The sequence below is a fragment of the Oncorhynchus mykiss genome, chromosome 16 (assembly GCF_057628025.1).
Source record: "Oncorhynchus mykiss isolate SJ-2025 chromosome 16, ASM5762802v1, whole genome shotgun sequence".
Lineage (NCBI taxonomy): Eukaryota > Metazoa > Chordata > Actinopteri > Salmoniformes > Salmonidae > Oncorhynchus > Oncorhynchus mykiss.
Window position 1 is genome coordinate 75,779,777 of NC_143037.1, and position 22,321 is coordinate 75,802,097.

Here is a 22,321-nt window from a genome sequence, read left to right on the forward strand (position 1 = left end):
TGATGACCACCAATCAGAGACCACTATGATGGCACACCAAATGATGACCCCCCAATCAGAGACCACTTTGATGACACACCAAAGATGACCCCCAATCAGAGACCACTTTGATTACACACCAAATGATGACCACCAATCAGAGACCACTTTGATGACACACCAAATGATGACCACCAATCAGAGACCACTTTGATGACACACCAAATGATGACCACCAATCAGAGACCACTATGATGACACACCAAATGATGACCACCAATCAGAGACCACTTTGATGACACACCAAATGATGACCACCAATCAGAGACCACTATGATGACACACCAAATGATGACCCCCAATCAGAGACCACTATGATGACACACCAAATGATGACCCCCAATCAGAGACCACTATGATGACACACCAAATGATGACCCCAATCAGAGACCACTATGATGACACACCAAATGATGACCCCCAATCAGAGACCACTATGATGACACACCAAATGATGACCACCAAACAGAGACCACTTTGATGACACACCAAATGATGACCACCAATCAGAGACCACTATGATGACACACCAAATGATGACCACCAATCAGAGACCACTATGATGACACACCAAATGATGACCCCCCAATCAGAGACCACTATGATGACACACCAAATGATGACCACCAATCAGAGACCACTTTGATGACACACCAAATGATGACCACCAATCAGAGACCACTTTGATGACACACCAAATGATGACCACCAATCAGAGACCACTATGATGACACACCAAATGATGACCACCAATCAGAGACCACTTTGATGACACACCAAATGATGACCCCCAATCAGAGACCACTTTGATGACACACCAAATGATGACCACCAATCAGAGACCACTTTGATGACATACCAAATGATGACCACCAATCAGAGACCACTATGATGGCACACCAAATGATGACCCCCCAATCAGAGACCACTTTGATGACACACCAAATGATGACCCCCAATCAGAGACCACTATGATGACACACCAAATGATGACCCCCAATCAGAGACCACTATGATGACACACCAAATGATGACCCCCAATCAGAGACCACTATGATGACACACCAAATGATGACCCCCAATCAGAGACCACTATGATGACACACCAAATGATGACCCCCAATCAGAGACCACTATGATGACATACCAAATGATGACCACCAATCAGAGACCACTTTGATGACACACCAAATGATGACCACCAATCAGAGACCACTATGATGGCACACCAAATGATGACCCCCCAATCAGAGACAACTTTGATGACACACCAAATGATGACCACCAATCAGAGACCACTTTGATTACACACCAAATGATGACCACCAATCAGAGACCACTTTGATGACACACCAAATGATGACCACCAATCAGAGACCACTTTGATGACACACCAAATGATGACCACCAATCAGAGACCACTATGATGACACACCAAATGATGACCACCAATCAGAGACCACTATGATGACACACCAAATGATGACCCACCATCCAGAGACCACTTTGATGACACACCAAATGATGACCCCCAATCAGAGACCACTTTGATGACACACCAAATGATGACCCCCAATCAGAGACCACTATGATGACACACCAAATGATGACCCCCAATCAGAGACCACTATGATGACACACCAAATGATGACCCCCAATCAGAGACCACTATGATGACACACCAAATGATGACCCCCAATCAGAGACCACTATGATGACACACCAAATGATGAACACCAAACAGAGACCACTTTGATGACACACCAAATGATGACCACCAATCAGAGACCACTATGATGGCACACCAAATGATGACCCCCCAATCAGAGACCACTTTGATGACACACCAAATGATGACCACCAATCAGAGACCACTTTGATTACACACCAAATGATGACCACCAATCAGAGACCACTTTGATGACACACCAAATGATGACCACCAATCAGAGACCACTTTGATGACACACCAAATGATGACCACCAATCAGAGACCACTATGATGACACACCAAATGATGACCCACCAATCAGAGACCACTTTGATGACACACCAAATGATGACCACCAATCAGAGACCACTATGATGACACACCAAATGATGACCCACCAATCAGAGACCACTTTGATGACACACCAAATGATGACCCCCAATCAGAGACCACTTTGATGACACACCAAATGATGACCCCCAATCAGAGACCACTTTGATGACACACCAAATGATGACCACCAATCAGAGACCACTTTGATGACACACCAAATGATGACCCACCAATCAGAGACCACTTTGATGACACACCAAATGATGACCACCAATCAGAGACCACTTTGATGACACACCAAATGATGACCACCAATCAGAGACCACTTTGATGACACACCAAATGATGACCCCCCCAATCAGAGACCACTATGATGACACACCAAATGATGACCCACCAATCAGAGACCACTTTGATGACACACCAAATGATGACCCCCAATCAGAGACCACTTTGATGACACACCAAATGATGACCACCAATCAGAGACCACTTTGATGACATACCAAATGATGACCACCAATCAGAGACCACTATGATGGCACACCAAATGATGACCCCCCAATCAGAGACCACTTTGATGACACACCAAATGATGACCCCCAATCAGAGACCACTATGATGACACACCAAATGATGACCCCCAATCAGAGACCACTATGATGACACACCAAATGATGACCCCCAATCAGAGACCACTATGATGACACACCAAATGATGACCCCCAATCAGAGACCACTATGATGACACACCAAATGATGACCCCCAATCAGAGACCACTATGATGACACACCAAATGATGACCACCAATCAGAGACCACTTTGATGACACACCAAATGATGACCACCAATCAGAGACCACTATGATGGCACACCAAATGATGACCCCCCAATCAGAGACAACTTTGATGACACACCAAATGATGACCACCAATCAGAGACCACTTTGATTACACACCAAATGATGACCACCAATCAGAGACCACTTTGATGACACACCAAATGATGACCACCAATCAGAGACCACTTTGATGACACACCAAATGATGACCACCAATCAGAGACCACTATGATGACACACCAAATGATGACCACCAATCAGAGACCACTATGATGACACACCAAATGATGACCCCCAATCAGAGACCACTATGATGACACACCAAATGATGACCCCCAATCAGAGACCACTATGATGACACACCAAATGATGACCCCCAATCAGAGACCACTATGATTACACACTAAATGATGACCACCAAACAGAGACCACTTTGATGACACACCAAATGATGACCACCAATCAGAGACCACTATGATGACACACCAAATGATGACCACCAATCAGAGACCACTATGATGACACACCAAATGATGACCCCCCAATCAGAGACCACTATGATGACACACCAAATGATGACCCACCAATCAGAGACCACTTTGATGACACACCAAATGATGACCACCAATCAGAGACCACATTGATGACACACCAAATGATGACCACCAATCAGAGACCACTTTGATGACACACCAAATGATGACCCCCCAATCAGAGACCACTATGATGACACACCAAATGATGACCCACCATCCAGAGACCACTTTGATGACACACCAAATGATGACCCCCAATCAGAGACCACTTTGATGACACACCAAATGATGACCCCCAATCAGAGACCACTATGATGACACACCAAATGATGACCCCCAATCAGAGACCACTATGATGACACACCAGATGATGAACACCAAACAGAGACCACTTTGATGACACACCAAATGATGACCACCAATCAGAGACCACTATGATGGCACACCAAATGATGACCCCCCAATCAGAGACCACTTTGATGACACACCAAATGATGACCACCAATCAGAGACCACTTTGATTACACACCAAATGATGACCACCAATCAGAGACCACTTTGATGACACACCAAATGATGACCACCAATCAGAGACCACTTTGATGACACACCAAATGATGACCACCAATCAGAGACCACTATGATGACACACCAAATGATGACCCACCAATCAGAGACCACTTTGATGACACACCAAATGATGACCACCAATCAGAGACCACTATGATGACACACCAAATGATGACCCACCAATCAGAGACCACTTTGATGACACACCAAATGATGACCACCCCAATCAGAGACCACTTTGATGACACACCAAATGATGACCACCAATCAGAGACCACTTTGATGACATACCAAATGATGACCCCCCAATCAGAGACCACTATGATGACACACCAAATGATGACCCCCCAATCAGAGACCACTTTGATGACACACCAAATGATGACCACCAATCAGAGACCACTATGATGACACACCAAATGATGACCCCCAATCAGAGACCACTATGATGACACACCAAATGATGACCACCAATCAGAGACCACTTTGATGACACACCAAATGATGACCACCAATCAGAGACCACTATGATGACATACCAAATGCGTTTGATGGATCCTTTTTTGTCTTCTCATGCCTCTTAAGGGGAAAAGTAATCCAAAAGTAATCAGATTACATTACTTTGTTTGGGTAATTCAAAAAGTTACGCTACTGATTACAGTTTTGGACAGGTAACTAGTAACGGATTACAATTAGAAAGTAATCTACCCAACCCTGACTGAGTTGGCCCCGGGGGCGTTGGTTTCAATACCTCCTTTCAGTCGCAGTTAGTGACAGAGAGAGAGAGAGAGAGCGAGATAGAGGTGTTTTGTGTCAAGAGGATTTCCATTGAAATGGAGTGCTTCAGTTTTTTCGTTCAGTTGATGTTGGTAAGCGTTGCCTCTGCCGGGATAGATGGAATACATTGGACATATACAGGTACGTATTCATTCATTTATGACCTATTGCCTTTCAGTTATCTGTAGGTTTCTTTTGGGGGGGGACTCCAAAATCCCCAGAAAGAACACAAAGTCTTAAACTCATTAAAACAAATGTTCTTCATTTCAATTCATTATTAATGTATTAAAGATAATGAACTCTACTTGAAGATAATGAACTCTACTACTCTGAAGAATGATGAAGAGAAAGAGTACTTTAACTCTGAAGAATGATGAAGAGAAAGAGTACTTTAATTCTGAAGAATGATGAAGAGTTGGAGAATATAATAACAGTGACCGACCAAAGGTTTTTTGCAATGTGTTATTGCTGTTTAAATCAGTCGTCATGATGACAAACAGGAACCAAACATGATGATCAGGCACTGTACGTGATTATAGCTATGGAAGATAGGTAGGTCATTAACGTAGTGTGTGTAACGTCTGTGCCTTTCAACCTGTCATTTGGTTCATGCTGCAGAGTACTACCTCTCCTACAAACCACCGGTCAGACATGTTTTGTTGTTGTTGTTGTTGTTTTGTGATTACACCAAGGTGTTGTGAAGGTATGCCTACAGAGAGAACAGTAGGACTTTATACAATATCAGTCAGTCAGTCCCCCCCCCCCCCCCCTTTCTTCCCCAACTGTCTGCTTGGATTATAGTTGGACGCGTGGGCAGCCAATGAAAATATTGTGGCCGAGTTTACATTGTTGCATTCTTTGTCGTCATCGTTGTTCTAATCCACCCGCGGCATTCCGTTTGTCCCTACGTCAGAAGGGGCCCTGGACCAAGTGCACTGGGCGGAGAACTATCCTGCGTGTGGTGGCCGGAAACAGTCCCCCATTGACATCCAGAGGCAGAACGTGCGACACAACCCCCACATGATACAGCTGGAGCTCACCGGATATGATGCTCAGAAGGGTAACTTCCTCATGAAAAACAACGGACACTCAGGTAAAAAAAAAAAAAGTAGTGGGATGATGTCTGAAATTTAAATTATTTAAAAAAAGTAGTGGGATGATGTCTGAAATTTAAATAAAATAAAAAAAAAGTAATGGGATGATGTCTGAAATGTAAATTATTTTAAAAAAGTAGTGGGATGATGTCTGAAATTTAAATTATTTTAAAAAAGTAGAGGGATGATGTCTGAAATTTAAATTATTTTAAAAAAGTAGAGGGATGATGTCTGAAATTTAAAAAATAAAATAAAAAGTAGTGGGACGATGTCTGAAATTTAAATTATTTTAAAAAAGTAGAGGGATGATGTCTGAAATTTAAAAAATAAAATGAAAAGTAGTGGGATGATGTCTGGAATTTAAATTATTTTTAAAAAGTAGTGGGATGATGTCTGAAATTTAAATTATTTTAAAAAAGTAGTGGGATGATGTCTGAAATTTAAATTATTTTAAAAAAGTAGTGGGATGATGTCTGAAATTTAAATTATTTTAAAAAAGTAGTGGGATGATGTCTGAAATTTAAATTATTTTTAAAAAAGTAGTGGGATGATGTCTGAAATTTAAATTATTTTAAAAAAAGTAGTGGGATGATGTCTGAAATTTAAATTATTTTAAAAAAGTAGTGGGATGATGTCTGAAATTTAAATTATTTTAAAAAAGTAGTGGGATGATGTCTGAAATTTAAATTATTTTAAAAAAGTAGTGGGATGATGTCTGAAATTTAAATTATTTTAAAAAAGTAGTGGGATGATGTCTGAAATTTAAATTATTTTTAAAAAGTAGTGGGATGATGTCTGAAATTTAAATTATTTTTAAAAAGTAGAGGGATGATGTCTGAAATTTAAAAAATAAAATAAAAAGTAGTGGGATGATGTCTGAAATTTAAATTATTTTTAAAAAGTAGAGGGATGATGTCTGAAATTTAAAAAATAAAATAAAAAGTAGTGGGATGATGTCTGAAATGTAAAAAAAATAATTTAAAAAAATCATATTCCCAGTTTTAGTCTATACTGTTTTATTATATTGAATGAACAGTCTGTACGTTTTGAAAACAATTATGGCAACAATAACATCTTTAACAAATGTATCTAAATTAAGTTAGGATTTGCTTCCTTTAACAACGAGACTACTCAAAATGAGTGATCCTGTGTGACTCAGCGGGTAGAGCAAGGCACTTGCAAAAAAGGCAAGAAATGTGTGTTTGATTCCAGCTGAGGCCGCCCACGGGTATGCAACGCATGACTTGCTTTGGATAAAAAGCGGTCTGCTGAGTGGCTTATGTCATAATTTTTTTTTTTTTAAAAGCGTCTTCTTGTGTTGTGTCCAGTTGAAATCATCCTCCCTCCCAGCATGGTGATCACCAAGGGTCTCCCCGGGCACTACACGGCCGTCCAGATGCACCTCCACTGGGGCGGCTGGGACTTGGAGGAGAGCGGGGCAGAGCACACCCTGGACGGCATCAGATACATGGCAGAGGTGGGCTAGTGCTAGAGATACACCCCCCCCCCCCCCACACACAAAAAAAAGACTAATGTACTGTTTCTAAAGGGTGTAAAACAACAAATAGAGGTGGGCTTGACTTGACCATAGTGGACCTCAACAGCAGTGTTTGTGCCATCATGACACTCTTTGCCACTCCTTGTCATGCCAACATCACAAGGAGTTGACCTGATAGCACTAACAGATCTGGGACCAGTAATACTGACCGCTACCTCAACAGTGCATCTCAGTAGTACTGATCTGGGACCAGGCTACAGCTACCTCAACAGTGCATCTCAGTAGTACTGATCTGGGACCAGGCTACAGCTACCTCAACAGTGCATCTCAGTAGTACTGATCTGGGACCAGGCTACAGCTACCTCAACAGTGCATCTCAGTAGTACTGATCTGGGACCAGGCTACAGCTACCTCAACAGTGCATCTCAGTAGTACTGATCTGGGACCAGGCTACAGCTACCTCAACAGTGCATCTCAGTAGTACTGATCTGGGACCAGGCTACAGCTACCTCAACAGCGCATCTCAGTAGTACTGATCTGGGACCAGGCTACAGCTACCTCAACAGCGCATCTCAGTAGTACTGATCTGGGACCAGGCTACAGCTACCTCAACAGCGCATCTCAGTAGTACTGATCTGGGACCAGGCTACAGCTACCTCAACAGTGCATCTCAGTAGTACTGATCTGGGACCAGGCTACAGCTACCTCAACAGCGCATCTCAGTAGTACTGATCTGGGACCAGGCTACAGCTACCTCAACAGTGCATCTCAGTAGTACTGATCTGGGACCAGGCTACATGTCACGCCCTGACGTTAGAGATCCTTATTATTTCTCTATGTTTGGTTAGGTCAGGGTGTGACTCGGGTGGGGAAGTCTATGTTTTCTATTTCATTGTGTTTGGCTGAGTGTGGTTCTCAATCAGAGGAAGCTGTCCATCGTTGTCTCTGATTGGGGATCATATTTAAGTTGTAATTTTCTCTTGTTTTCTGTTTAGTGTCTGTGCCTGACAGAACTGTTCGCGGTCGTCTTTTGTCTTTGTTGTTTTGTTTTGGTGTCATCAAGAAAAAGACGATGTACGCCTACCACGCATTGCCTTGGTCCACTCTTTATTCTGCAAACGAGAGCCGTTAGACTACAGCTACCTCAACAGTGCTCTTCTAGGACTCTTCTCAAGGACTCATTTATTTGGTTTTGATGTTCCTGGAGGATCCTAGGGCCTGTACTAAAGTTATCCTCTTGGTTCCTGGAGGAACATGGGGCCTGTACTAAAGTTATCCTCTTGGTTCCTAGAGGACCATGGGACCTGTACTAACGTTATCCTCTTGGTTCCTAGAGGAACATAGGGCCTGTACTAAAGTTGTCGAACGTTGCCGGTCTTGGGCTGCTTTCTCACCCTCTAGCCATGACAAGTGGATCTTCTTGAGTTGTTGTATGGATAAAGTACAGATTAGTTTTTAGTCACTCTGATTTTCACAAACGGAATAATTGCTGCATAAACATTGTATGTGGTGGGTTCCCTTCCAACAGGTTCAGCAATTGGAGCAACTTACAATTCTGATAAACAACGAGGTCATAGGTCAATTAGGACATGTGCCAGATGGGCTGACTAATTTGTAGCCTAGTAGGCCTGTCTAAACTGGAGGTTTTGAGCAAAATTATCATTATTTGGCTAATGATGTGGGCCTCGAGAACCCAAAAAATGGGCCTGTGTGTTAGAAATGTCTGGGCAGATTTCTGGTCCCAATTATTCCTTGTGAACAATGTATTTGTTTTCTTTGTCCTCTGTGTTTGCAGCTCCACGTTGTCCATTATGACTCTGATAAGTACAAGAGCTTTCAAGAGGCCAGCGACAAGCCGGACGGACTGGCAGTTCTAGCCTTCTTCTTCGAGGTGAGATCTGGAGATCTGGAGGTCTGGTTCTCCATCTTCTTCTTTTACTTCTTCTCTTCTTCTTATTATTATTTAGGTCCCGCTTTAAATGGCGTTCAGCTAATAAAAGCCTTCATAATGCCTTCATAAAGCCTTCATAATGCCTTCATAAAGCCGTCATAATGCCTTCATAATGCCTTCATAAAGCCTTCATAAAGCCGTCATAAAGCCTTCATAATGCCTTCATAAAGCCGTCATAATGCCTTCATAATGCTTTCATAAAGCCGTCATAATGCCTTCATAATGCCTTCATAAAGCCTTCATAAAGCCTTCATAAAGCCTTCATAATGCCTTCATAAAGCCTTCATAATGCCTTCATAAAGCCTTCATAATGCCTTCATAAAGCCGTCATAATGCCTTCATAATGCTTTCATAAAGCCGTCATAATGCCTTCATAATGCCTTCATAAAGCCTTCATAAAGCCTTCATAAAGCCTTCATAATGCCTTCATAAAGCCTTCATAATGCCTTCATAAAGCCTTCATAATGCCTTCATAAAGCCTTCATAATGCCTTCATAAAGCCTTCATAATGCCTTCATAAAGCCTTCATAAAGCCTTCATAATGCCTTTATAAAGCCTTCATAATGCCTTTATAAAGCCTTCATAATGCCTTCATAAAGCCTTCATAATGCCTTCATAAAGCCTTCATAATGCCTTCATAAAGCCTTCATAATGCCTTCATAAAGCCTTCATAATGCCTTCATAAAGCCTTCATAATGCTTTCATAAGCACCACATAAATGTATTACAAAGCATCTATAACCGTATGTCATAAATGTGGCATAACTGTGTGACAAAATCATCAATGTCAAATGTGATATACAGTTGAAGTCGGAAATTTACCTTAGCCAAATACATTTAAACTCAGTTTTTCACATTCCTGTCATTTAATCCTAGTAAAAATTCCCTGTCTTAGGTCCGTTAGGATCACCACTTTATTTAAAAAATGTGAAATGTCAGAATAATAGTAGAGAGAATGATTTATTTCAGCTTTTACTTCTTTCATCACATTCCCAGTGGGTCAGAAGTTTACATACACTCAATTAGTATTTGGTAGCATTGCCTCTTTATTGTTTAGTTTGGGTTAAACGTTTTCAGGTAGCCTTCCACAAGCTTCCCACAATAAGGGGTGAATTTTGGCCAATTCCTCCTGACAGAGCTGGTGTAACTGAGTCAGGTTTGTAGGCCTCCTTGCTCGCCAACGCTTTTTCAGTTCTGCCCACAAATTTCCTATAGGATTGAGGTCAGGGCTTTGTGCTGGCCACTCCAATACCTTGACTTTGTTGTCCTTAAGCCATTTTGCCTCAACTTTGAAAGTATGCTTGGGGTCATTGTCAATTTGGAAGACCCATTTGCGACCAAGCTTTAACTTCCTGACTGATGTCTTGCTTGAGATGTTGCTTCAATATATCCACATAATTTTCCTCCCTCATGATGCCATTTATTTTGTAGTGCACCAGTCCCTCCTGCAGCAAAGCACCCCCACAACATGATGCTGCCACCCCCGTGCTTCACGGTTGGGATGGTGTTCTTCGGCTTGCAAGCCTCCCTCTTTTTCCTCCAAACATAATGATGGTCATTATGGCTAAACAGTTCTATTTTTGTTTCATCAGACCAGAGGACATTTCTCCAAAATGTACAATCTTTGTCCCCATGTGCAGTTGCAAACCATAGTCTGGCTTTTTATGGAGGTTTTGGAGCAGTGGCTTTTTCTTTGCTGAAGCGGCCTTTCAGGTTATGTCGATGTAGGACTTGTTTTACTGTGGATATAGATACTTTTGTACCGGTTTCCTCCAGCATCTTCTCAAGGTCCTTTGCTGGGATTGATTTGCACTTTTCGCAGCAAAGGACTTTAATCTCTAGGAGACAGACAGCGTCTCCTTCCTGAGTGGTGTGATGGCTGCGTGGTCCCATGGTGTTTAAATCAAATCAAATGTATTTATATAGCCCTTCTTACATCAGCTGATATCTCAAAGTGCTGTACAGAAACCCAGCCTAAAACCCCAAACAGCAAGCAATGCAGGTGTAGAAGCACGGTGGCCAGGAAAAACTCCCTAGAAAGGCCAAAACCTAGGAAGAAACCTAGAGAGGAACCAGGCTATGAGGGATGGCCAGTCCTCTTCTGGCTGTGCCAGGTGGAGATTATTACAGAACATGGCCAAGATGTTCAAATGTTCATAAATGACCAGCATGGTCAAATAATAATAATCACAGTAGTTGTCAAGGGTGCAGCAAATCAGCACCTCAGGAGTAAATGTCAGTTGGCTTTTCATAGCCGATCATTGAGAGTATCTCTACCGCTCCTGCTGTCTCTAGAGAGTTGAAAACAGCAGGTCTAGGACAGGTAGCACCTCCGGTGAACAGCCCTAGCCCTAGCCTCCCGACACAAACTACTGCAGCATACATACTGGAGGCTGAGACAGGAGGGGTCAGGAGACACTGTTTATACTTGCGTACTATAGTTTGTACAGATGAACGTGGTACCTTCAGGCGTTTGTAAATTGCTCCCAAGGATGAACCAGACTTGTGGAGGTCTGCAATTTTTTTTCTGAGGTCTTGGCTGATTTCTTTTGATTTTCCAATGATGTCAAGCAAAGAGGCAGTGAGTTTGAAGGTAAGCCTTGAAATACATCCACAGGTACACTTCCAATTGACTCAAGTGATGTCAATTAGCCTATCAGAAGCTTCTAAAGCCATGACATCATTTTCTGGAATTTTCCATGCTGTTTAAAGGCACAGTCAACTTAGTGTATGTAAACTTCTGACCCACTGGAATTGTGATACAGTGAATTATAAGTGAAATAATCTGTCTGTAAACAATTGTTGGAAAAATGACTTGTGTCATGCAGAAAGTAGATGTCCTAACCGACTTGCCAAAACTATAGTTTGTTTAACAACTAATTTGTGGAGTGGTTGAAAAAGGTTTTAATGACTCCACTTTAGAGTCATCCTGCAGCACAGTATTTTGGGGAAAGTTGAAGTCAGGTCCGATATTGGCTCTAATTCCAAGAGGGAAAGAGGTTGGGCCATCCTAGAGAGGAACCCAGAGAGGAACCAGGCTCTGAGGGGTGGCCAGTCCTTCATACTTACAGTGCCTTGCGAAAGTATTCGGCCCCCTTGAACTTTGCGACCTTTTGCCACATTTCAGGCTTCAAACATAAAGATATAAAACTGTATTTCTTTGTGAAGAATCAACAACAAGTGGGATACAATCATGATTTATTGGATATTTCAAACTTTTTTAACAAATCAAAAACTGAAAAATTGGGCGTGCAAGGCACTGTACATTAAAAAATTATGTTCAACTGGTACCGGTTACCTTCAGACGAGTCCTGTGACACAGAGACAGACCATTGTGTTTGTGAGTCTCCCCTTTCCATAGCATGGTCATAACAGATCCAACAGTTTGGATGCTACAGACGTTTTCGTGAGAAGACTCATTTTCTGTGATGTCTCCCAGTCTGACATACATCGCTCTAGCTCTGCCACCTTTCACCGCAGACGAGGAAGTGTTACTTAAGCAGATGCAGGGGATTGAGACTCGTCCAATGCAAAAGACAGATATCTCAAGCTTGAACTGATGGATTTTGATGGGGATTTTTATCTCTCCTGTAGTCATGTTGCCAGTCTGTTTATCTCTCCTGTAGTCATGTTGTTTATCTCTCCTGTAGACATGTTGCCAGTCTGTTTATCTCTCCTGTAGTCATGTTGCCAGTCTGTTTATCTCTCCTGTAGTCATGTTGCCAGTCTGTTTATCTCTCCTGTAGTCATGTTGTTTATCTCTCCTGTAGTCATGTTGCCAGTCTGTTTATCTCTCCTGTAGTCATGTTGTTTATCTCTCCTGTAGACATGTTGCCAGTCTGTTTATCTCTCCTGTAGTCATGTTGTTTATCTCTCCTGTAGACATGTTGCCAGTCTGTTTATCTCTCCTGTAGTCATGTTGTTTATCTCTCCTGTAGACATGTTGCCAGTCTGTTTATCTCTCCTGTAGTCATGTTGTTTATCTCTCCTGTAGTCATGTTGCCAGTCTGTTTATCTCTCCTGTAGTCATGTTGTTTATCTCTCCTGTAGTCATGTTGCCAGTCTGTTTATCTCTCCTGTAGTCATGTTGCCAGTCTGTTTATCTCTCCTGTAGTCATGTTGTTTATCTCTCCTGTAGTCATGTTGCCAGTCTGTTTATCTCTCCTGTAGTCATGTTGCCAGTCTGTTTATCTCTCCTGTAGTCATGTTGCCAGTCTGTTTATCTCTCCTGTAGTCATGTTGCCAGTCTGTTTATCTCTCCTGTAGTCATGTTGTTTATCTCTCCTGTAGTCATGTTGCCAGTCTGTTTATCTCTCCTGTAGTCATGTTGCCAGTCTGTTTATATCTCCTGTAGTCATGTTGCCAGTCTGTTTATCTCTCCTGTAGTCATGTTGCCAGTCTGTTTATCTCTCCTGTAGTCATGTTGCCAGTCTGTTTATCTCTCCTGTAGTCATGTTGCCAGTCTATCTCTCCTGTAGTCATGTTGCCAGTCTGTTTATCTCTCCTGTAGTCATGTTGCCAGTCTGTTTATCTCTCCTGTAGTCATGTTGCCAGTCTGTTTATCTCTCCTGTAGTCATGTTGCCAGTCTGTTTATCTCTCCTGTAGCCATGTTGCCATCTTGCCTCTGCTTTAGCCAATGTGTGGTTGTTTTCTAGTTTTGTTCTGCCAAGAAGTTTTAGCAGTTAGTTTGATCGACACCTAGCCTAGCACGAACCATACTGAACTCTCCCAACACGAATAAAGAATGTGAGAACGACATCAGGATGGTTGGTACGAGGCTAATCGACACCAACTACAGCGATTTCATCAACAACCTAACAAATTCTCTCCTGTGTCCTGTGTTTCTGTTTCTTAGCCAATGTGTGTCAAGGACAAGCAATACAGAATCCATCACATTCCTGTTTGTTTTTTTCCGTTATAGGACGGACATTTTGAGAACACCTACTACAGCGATTTCATCAACAACCTGGAAAAAGTCAAGTACACAGGTGATTTGGGTTTTCTTTCGAAATATTACTGAATCTGTCTACATTAATAACATTCGTTTTTTTTATATACAGTACCAGTCAAAAGTTTGGACACACTTACTATTTTCTACATTGTAGAATAATAATGAAGACGTCAAAACTATGAAATGACACATATGGAATCATGTAGTAACCAAAAAAGTGTTAAACAAATCTAAATGTTATATTTGAGATTCTTCAAAGTAGCCACCCTTTGCCTTGATGACGTCTTTGCACACTCTTGGCATTCTCTCAACCAGCTTCATGAGGTAGTCACCTGGAATGCATTTAAATTATTAACAGGTGGGATTTATTTGTGGAATTTGTGGAATTTCTTTCCTTCTTAATGCGTTTGAGCCAATCAATTGTGTTGTGACAAGGTAGGGGTGGTATACAGAAGAGAGCCCTATTTGGTGAAAGACCAAGTCCATATTATGGCAAGAACAGCTCAAATAAGCAAAGAGAAATGACAGTCAATCATTACTTTAAGACATGAAGGTCAGTCAATGCGGAAAATGTCAAGAACTTTTAAAGTTTCTTCAAGTGCAGTCGCAAAACCATCAAGCGCTATGATTAAGCTAGCTCTCATGAGGACCGCCACAGGAAAGGAAACGTCTGCTGCAGAGGATACGTTCATTAGAGTTAACTGTCTCTCATGAGGACCGGCACAGGAAAGGAAGACCCAGAGTTACCTCTGCTGCAGAGGATCAGTTCATTAGAGTTACCTGTCTCTCATGAGGACCACCACAGGAAAGGAAGACCCAGAGTTACCTCTGCTGCAGAGGATCAGTTCATTAGAGTTACCTGTCTCTCATGAGGACCACCACAGGAAAGGAAACGTCTGCTGCAGAGGATAAGTTCATTAGAGTTAACTGCAACTCACATTGCAGCCCAAGTAATTGCTTCACAGTGTTCAAGTAACAGACACATCTCAACATCAACTGTTTGATGCTCATTTTCCTTCTTCACTTCTTGTGTTGTGGTACAGGCCAGTCCCTGAACATATCCACCCTCAACGTGCGCTCCATGCTACCTGAGAACCTGAACCATTTCTTCAGGTACCAGGGTTCTCTCACCACCCCTCCCTGTTACGAGAGCATCCTGTGGACCGTGTTTGACACACCCATCACCCTCTCTCACAACCAGGTAACCCTGCTCTCTCTCTCTCACAAACCTGCTGATGTGTAAATTAATTTTTGAATTCTCCAAAAATTGGAAGTGAACTCTTACACTCTGCACCAAGCCTCCATGAAAAGCTGATAAACAACCCTGTGAAAGATTCAATCATTCATTCGTCCATTTATTCATCCATGTATTCATTCGATTGAATCGTTCATTAATTCATTCTCCTCTCCTCCTCCATTCCTCTCCTCTGCTCTCCTCTCCCCTCGCCCAGATCAGGAAGTTGGAAAGCACTCTGATGGACATGGACAATAGGACCCTGTGGAATGATTACCGCATGGCCCAACCTCTCAACGACCGCGTGGTCGAGTCCTCCTTCCTGCCTGGCCTGAGGAAAGGCAGTATGTATACAGAACCTGGTCTTAGGGATTCAATAGATCAACTAAACTGATCCAATATTATCATATATATATATATATATATGTAGATACAGGTCTTGCTGTATATGATAGGAAGTGGATCTGGTTGTCCTAATTATGCTGTAGCCTTCATTTGAAAGACAGTGTATATCTTCAGTTTGCTCCACTTTTCATACACCATGGTTTGAAAGCGAGGTAGACAGCGTCTTGGTCTCTTCAAGGCAGCATGTATCTATACTTGACCAGCTGTACAGGACCGGCTGTGTCAGGACCGGCTGTGTCAGGACCGTCTGTGTCAGGACCGGCTGTGTCAGGACCGGCGGTGTCAGGACCGGCGGTGTCAGGACCGGCGGTCGGCGGTGTCAGGACCGGCGGTGTCAGGACCGGCGGTGTCAGGACCGGCGGTGTCAGGACCGGCGGTGTCAGGACCGGCTGTGTCAGGACCGGCTGTGTCAGGACCGGCGGTGTCAGGACCGGCTGTGTCAGGAACGGCGGTGTCAGGACCGGCGGTGTCAGGACCGGCGGTGTCAGGACCGGCTGTGTCAGGACCGGCGGTGTCAGGACCGGCTGTGTCAGGACCGGCTGTGTCAGGACCGGCTGTGTCAGGACCGGCTGTGTCAGGACCGGCGGTGTCAGGACCGGCGGTGTCAGGACCGGCGGTGTCAGGACCGGCTGTGTCAGGACCGGCGGTGTCAGGACCGGCGGTGTCAGGACCGGCGGTGTCAGGACCGGCTGTGTCAGGACCGGCGGTGTCAGGACCGGCTGTGTCAGGACCGGCTGTGTCAGGACCGGCTGTGTCAGGACCGGCTGTGTCAGGACCGGCTGTGTCAGGACCGGCTGTGTCAGGACCGGCGGTGTCAGGACCGGCGGTGTCAGGACCGGCTGTGTCAGGACCGGCGGTGTCAGGACCGGCTGTGTCAGGACCGGCGGTGTCAGGACCGGCTGTGTCAGGACCGGCGGTGTCAGGACCGGCGGTGTCAGGACCGGCTGTGTCAGGACCGGCTGTGTCAGGACCGGCGGTGTGTGCTAAGTAAAGGAATGGATATATTCCACCCTTAAGCGTTGAGAGCTAGAGAGCTCTGTACATTAAATCCAGTGGTTGTAGATACGGTGCATTCAGGAAGTATTCAGACCCCTTGACTTTTTCCACATTTTGTTACGTTACAGACTTATTACTAAAAATGTATTAAGTTGTTTTTTCCCCCCTCATCAATCTACACACAAAACCCCATAATGACAAAGGAAAAACAGGATTTTAGAAATAAAAAAAACAGAAATATTACATTTACATAAGTATTCAGACCCTTTACTCAGTACTTTGTTGAAGCACCTTTGGCAGCGATTACAGCAGAAACTTCTTGGGTATGTCGCTACAAGCTTGGCACACCTGTATTTGGGGAGTTTCTCCCATTCTTCTCTGCAGATCCTCTTAAGCTCTATCAGGTTGGATGTGGAGTGTCGCTGCACAGCTATTTTCAGGTCTCTCCAGAGATGTCCTTGAGTGGCTCAGTCCGGGCTCTGGCTGGGCCACTCAAGGACATTCAGAGACTTGTCCCGAAGCCACTTCTGCGTTGCCTTGGCTGTGGGCTTAGGGCTTATTGTCCTGTTGGAAGGTGAACCTTCGCCCCAGTCTGAGGTCCTGAGTGCTCTGGAGTAGGTTTTCATCAAGGATCTCTCTGTACTTTGCTCCGTTCATCTTTCCCTATTTTTCTCTTTCTCTCTCTCTTTCTCTCTCTCTTTGTCTCCCTCTTTCTCTCTCTCTCTCTCTCTCTTTCTTTCTCTCTCTCTCTCTCTCTCTCTCTCTCTCTCTCTCTCTTTCTTTCTCTCTCTGTCTCTCTGTCTCTCTCTCTCTCTCTCTCTCTCTCTCTCTCTCTCTCTCTCTCTCTCTCTCTCTCTCTCTCTCTCTCTTTCTTTCTTTCTTTCTCTCTCTCTCTCTCTCTCTCTCTCTCTCTCTCTCTCTCTCCCTCTTCCTCTCTCCACTCAGCTTTCTGTCGCCATGATGAAATAGAATCAAAGCTCCTGAAGATCGAGGGTCTGATAACTTCTCTTGGAAAACACATATGTTCAAGTAAGAGTGTTCCCTATTTACCTTTGAAAGTGGAGCAACATGAGGGGAAGGTTTAAGTGAACTGACTCTTGGAAATTGTTTTTGTTCATGTAGGTGCAATTGGGGATGCAAGGCCTTCCGAACACGGTGAGTAGTTACCCTACGAGGTGCTCTTACGTATCAACACGGTAACTTATGAGTACACCGTACCCTACGAGGTGCTCTTATGCATCATGTGTAATAACACCAATGTGTTACAATAGTAGTTACAGTAGTAGTTACAATAGTAGTTACAATAGTAGTTGCAATAAGTTGCAATAGTAGTTGCAGTTACAGTAACAGTAACAATAGTAGTTACAATAATAGTTACATTAATAGTTACAATAGTAGTTACAATAATAGTTACATTAATAGTTACAATAGTAGTTACAATAATAGTTACATTAATAGTTACAATAATAGTTACATTAATAGTTACATTAATAGTTACATTAATAGTTACATTAATAGTTAGAACATAACTACTACACAGGTACATGTCATGTATAGGCTAACACTTTACATGAAGTTGTTATTTTATCATTTCTATTTTGATTACTTATATTTAGAGAATGATTGATCAGTAGTTGTATAGCAATCTGTCTTCTGTGTCAGATGTTAACCGAATCACTCCTGTCCCCCATAGAGCCTCGAGTGATGTCTCCCCTGGTGCTCCACTTCCCAGAGAGGAACACCGAGAGCTATGCCCGGGCTCACCTGGCTCACTCCATGGACCTACACTCCTTCACCGCCTGCATGCACCTGAAGACGCGCCCTGGAGAGATACACACTGTCCTGTCATACTCCAGCCAGGGCAACGACAACGAACTGATGATCGCCGTGGGATATGAGGTGGGTGGTGGGGGAGAGAAGGAGGCAGGGTCGGAAGGAAGGAAGGAGGGAGGAGGGAGGGATAGAAAGAAGGGGGCATGGATGGATGGATGAAGCAAGGGAGGCAGAGAGCAAGAGAAGGAAGGAAGGAAGGAAGGAAGGAAGGAAGGAAGGAAGGAAGGAAGGAAGGAAGGAAGGAAGGAAGGAAGGAAGGAAGGAAGGAAGGAGCGAGGGCGAGAGGGAGGAAGGAAGGAGACGGGGAGCTAGGGAGGGATGGATGGATGGATGGATGGATGAAGCGAGGGCGAGAGGGAGGAAGGAGACAGGGAGCTAGGGAGGGATGTATGGATGGAAGGAGGGAGGGAGGGATGAATCGAAGGAAGAGGGAGGGAGGGATGGATGGAGGGATGAGGCGAGGGAGGGAGGGATGAAGCGAGGGAGGGAGGGATGAAGGGAGAGATGGATGGAGGTAAGGATGGATGAAGGGATGGAGGGAGGGATGAGGCGAGGGAGGAGGGAGGGATGGATGAAGCGAGGGAGGGAGGGATGAAGCGAGTGAGGGAGGAGGGAGGTAGGGACGATGAAGGGAGGGAGGGAGGGATGAGGGAGGGAGGGATGATGAAGCGAGGGAGGAGGGAGGGAGGGATGAAGCGAGGGAGGGAGGCAGGGAGGCAGGGAGAAGGGAGGAGGGAGGGATGGATGAAGCGAGGGAGGGAGGCAGGGAGGGAGGGAGGGAAAAGTCATTGAGACTCATTTCTATTTTTCATGTGATCCATCCAGGTGGGTCTGTGGATCGGCAACGAGTTTGTCAACCTGCCCCACAACTTCCACTCCCGTGACTGGGTCAACTACTGTGTCACCTGGTCGTCCCACTCCGGGGGAGCTGAGCTGTGGATCAACGGAGTGGTGGGGGAGGAGCAGTACCTCCGGAGGAGATACACAGTCAGCCCAGCAGGGATCTTCATCCTGGGGAAGGACCAGGACGGCTTCCTGGGGATCTCTGACACGGACGCCTTCGTGGGTCAGATGACGGATGTCAACGTGTGGGACTACGTTTTGAACTCGGCTGAGATCCGTGAACAGATGTCCTGTGAGGACACCGCCTCTCTCAGGGGGAATGTGTTTAGCTGGGGGGTCACACCTCTGAGTCTCTATGGAGGGGTGCAGCTGGAGACAGACTACAGGTGTCACTGAGGGGAGGGGTGCAGCTGGAGACAGACTACAGGTGTACTGGGTGGTGTTCAGTAGGGCACAACGTAGCAAAACGCATTGAAACGGGAATAAAATATAAATGATGTCTGGTCAATATATCAAATCTATCCTTTACTGCTAACTATTGAGTATGAAGGTTAACTCATCTATTTGAGACATGAGTAACGGGCTCAGTATAACAATGTTTATTGTATAAGGGAAGGGAATCGCAGAAGATCTCTGAATGTCCGTGTGGGCTCAGAGCATCAGCCATCTATCGTATTCATATCTTTTGTCTTCTTAATAAAGTTCTATATTAAGCATCTTGTGTTTATTTTATTAATTAAATCTAACAGACATGTATCGTTAGAGACACTACAAAGCCAGTGAACTACAAAACAGACACTCAAGACAGATATCATTGAAATATATTAAAATGATTTTAAAAAACAATTTAATTTAATAAATATAGATTACATCAACTGGTTCCAGGCCACTCTGTCACCTTTCAAACAGAAGAGCCTGTTTATTTTCTTCTCCTTTCTTCTCTCCAACAGACACCTTGTTAAATGGCCATAATCCACCTCCGTAGAAGGCCGTGACCTTCCCTGCCGTCTCCTGCCTCTGATTTGATTGGCGCGTCTCCTACTTGTATCTCTACCTGGTTCCTGGTGAGCGAACATCCGACTGATCTCCAGGAAGGTCTTGTTCCTGGTCTCCGTGATGACCAGCCAGATGTAGAACAGTGTCGCCAAGCCTCTGGAGGGCAGATATATATATATATACACTGCTCAAAAAAATAAAGGGAACACTTAAACAACACAATGTAACTCCAAGTCAATCACACTTCTGTGATGTGTTATTTTAGTGTTCCCTTTATTTTTTTGAGCAGTGTGTGTATGTGTAGATAGATAGATAGATAGACAGATAGATAGATAGATAGATAGATAGATAGATAGATAGATAGATAGATAGATAGATAGATAGATAGATAGATAGATAGATAGATAGAACCACAGACAGAGGGAGGAAGACAACCAGGTCACACAACTTCCTGGACTAATGGAGGCTCCTCAGAGGAGGAAGGGGAGGACCATCCTCCTCAGTGAATTTCATAAAAACGTTGACATTTTTTAAACATTTAAAAAAGTTATCCTTTTTAGATAAAACTATACTAAATATAATCACGTCACCAAATAATTGACACTATTTTGCAAAGATGTATGGTTTGGCTTGGAAAGCTTTTATTTTCTCGCCTGGTCAGATGCAGTGTGTTGTGTTGTGCATTGAAGTCCTCAAGCGAAGGGAAGAGGTGAAAGGAGGAGAGCGCATCGCGTGCTGTGGATGCGAGAAGGAATACAACGTGGCTGCTCCTGAAACTGTGAACTGTGTTTTACACGTGATCAGGTTGTGTATTCATTCTGCCGATTCTGTTGAAAAACGTTTCTTAAACGGAACAAAAACGTTGGGGGGAAGGAAAGAAAAAAAACATACCTGAATGTCTGTCCAATAGAAACTGTCATTTGTAACTGTTAGACTAATGATTACACCCAATGTCAACTAGATGCAGGCAAGAGTGTGCAAGACGGTATTGAATGTGTAACGAGATTCGTCTTCCTCTGACGAGGGGTATGAAGGATCGGACCCATATGCAGCGTGGTACGTGTCCATGTTGAGATTTATTAACACTGAACACAAAAATAACAAAATAACAAGGAGAACGAACGAAAACGAAACAGTTCTGTCTGGTGAAGACACGTTCACCCAGAATGCTTTGGTTCCACCCCTCCCATATAGTTTGGGGGGGGGGGGGGGGGGGGGGGGGGGGGGGCACCATTTTGCCAGCAGCATACCACCCTGCATACCACTGCTGGCTTGCTTCTGAAGCTAAGCAGGGTTGGTCCTGGTCAGTTCCTGGATGGGAGACCAGATGCTGCTGGAAGTGGTGTTGGAGGGCCAGTAGGAGGCACTCTTTCCTCTGGTCTAAAAAATATCCCAATGCCCTAGGGCAGTGATGGGGTGTCTGACCACAGATGAGGGTGATTTACTGGATACGATGGCGTTTCCGATTCCATGGACAATGGCACAGGTGACGCTGATGTAGAGCTCCCACTCCATACTGTCCTGTACGTTAACACAGCTCCCGAGTGGTGCAGTGGTCTAAAGGCACAGCGTCTCAGTGCTAGAGGCATCACTACAGACACCCTGGTTCGAATCCAGGCTGTATCACAACCGGACGTAATTGGGAGTCCCGTAGGGCGGCGCACAATTGGACCAGCGTCGTACGGGTTTGGGCTGGTATAGGCCGTCATTGT

At 44.1% G+C, this 22,321-nt stretch overlaps 1 protein-coding gene across 1 annotated transcript; it reads left to right on the plus strand.

The window, feature by feature from the left end:
- Window positions 1–4,605: 4,605 nt before the first annotated feature.
- On the plus strand, window positions 4,606–20,329 carry LOC110492610 (carbonic anhydrase 6). Its single transcript, XM_036947761.2, has 11 exons — window positions 4,606–4,949; window positions 5,722–5,901; window positions 7,231–7,379; window positions 9,196–9,291; window positions 14,273–14,339; window positions 15,346–15,503; window positions 15,754–15,880; window positions 17,883–17,966; window positions 18,060–18,092; window positions 18,631–18,836; window positions 19,596–20,329. Exons 1-11 carry the CDS (start codon window positions 4,865–4,867, stop codon window positions 20,007–20,009), a joined length of 1,599 nt encoding a protein of 532 aa, XP_036803656.2. The 5' UTR covers window positions 4,606–4,864; the 3' UTR covers window positions 20,010–20,329.
- The last annotated feature ends 1,992 nt before the right edge of the window (window positions 20,330–22,321 follow it).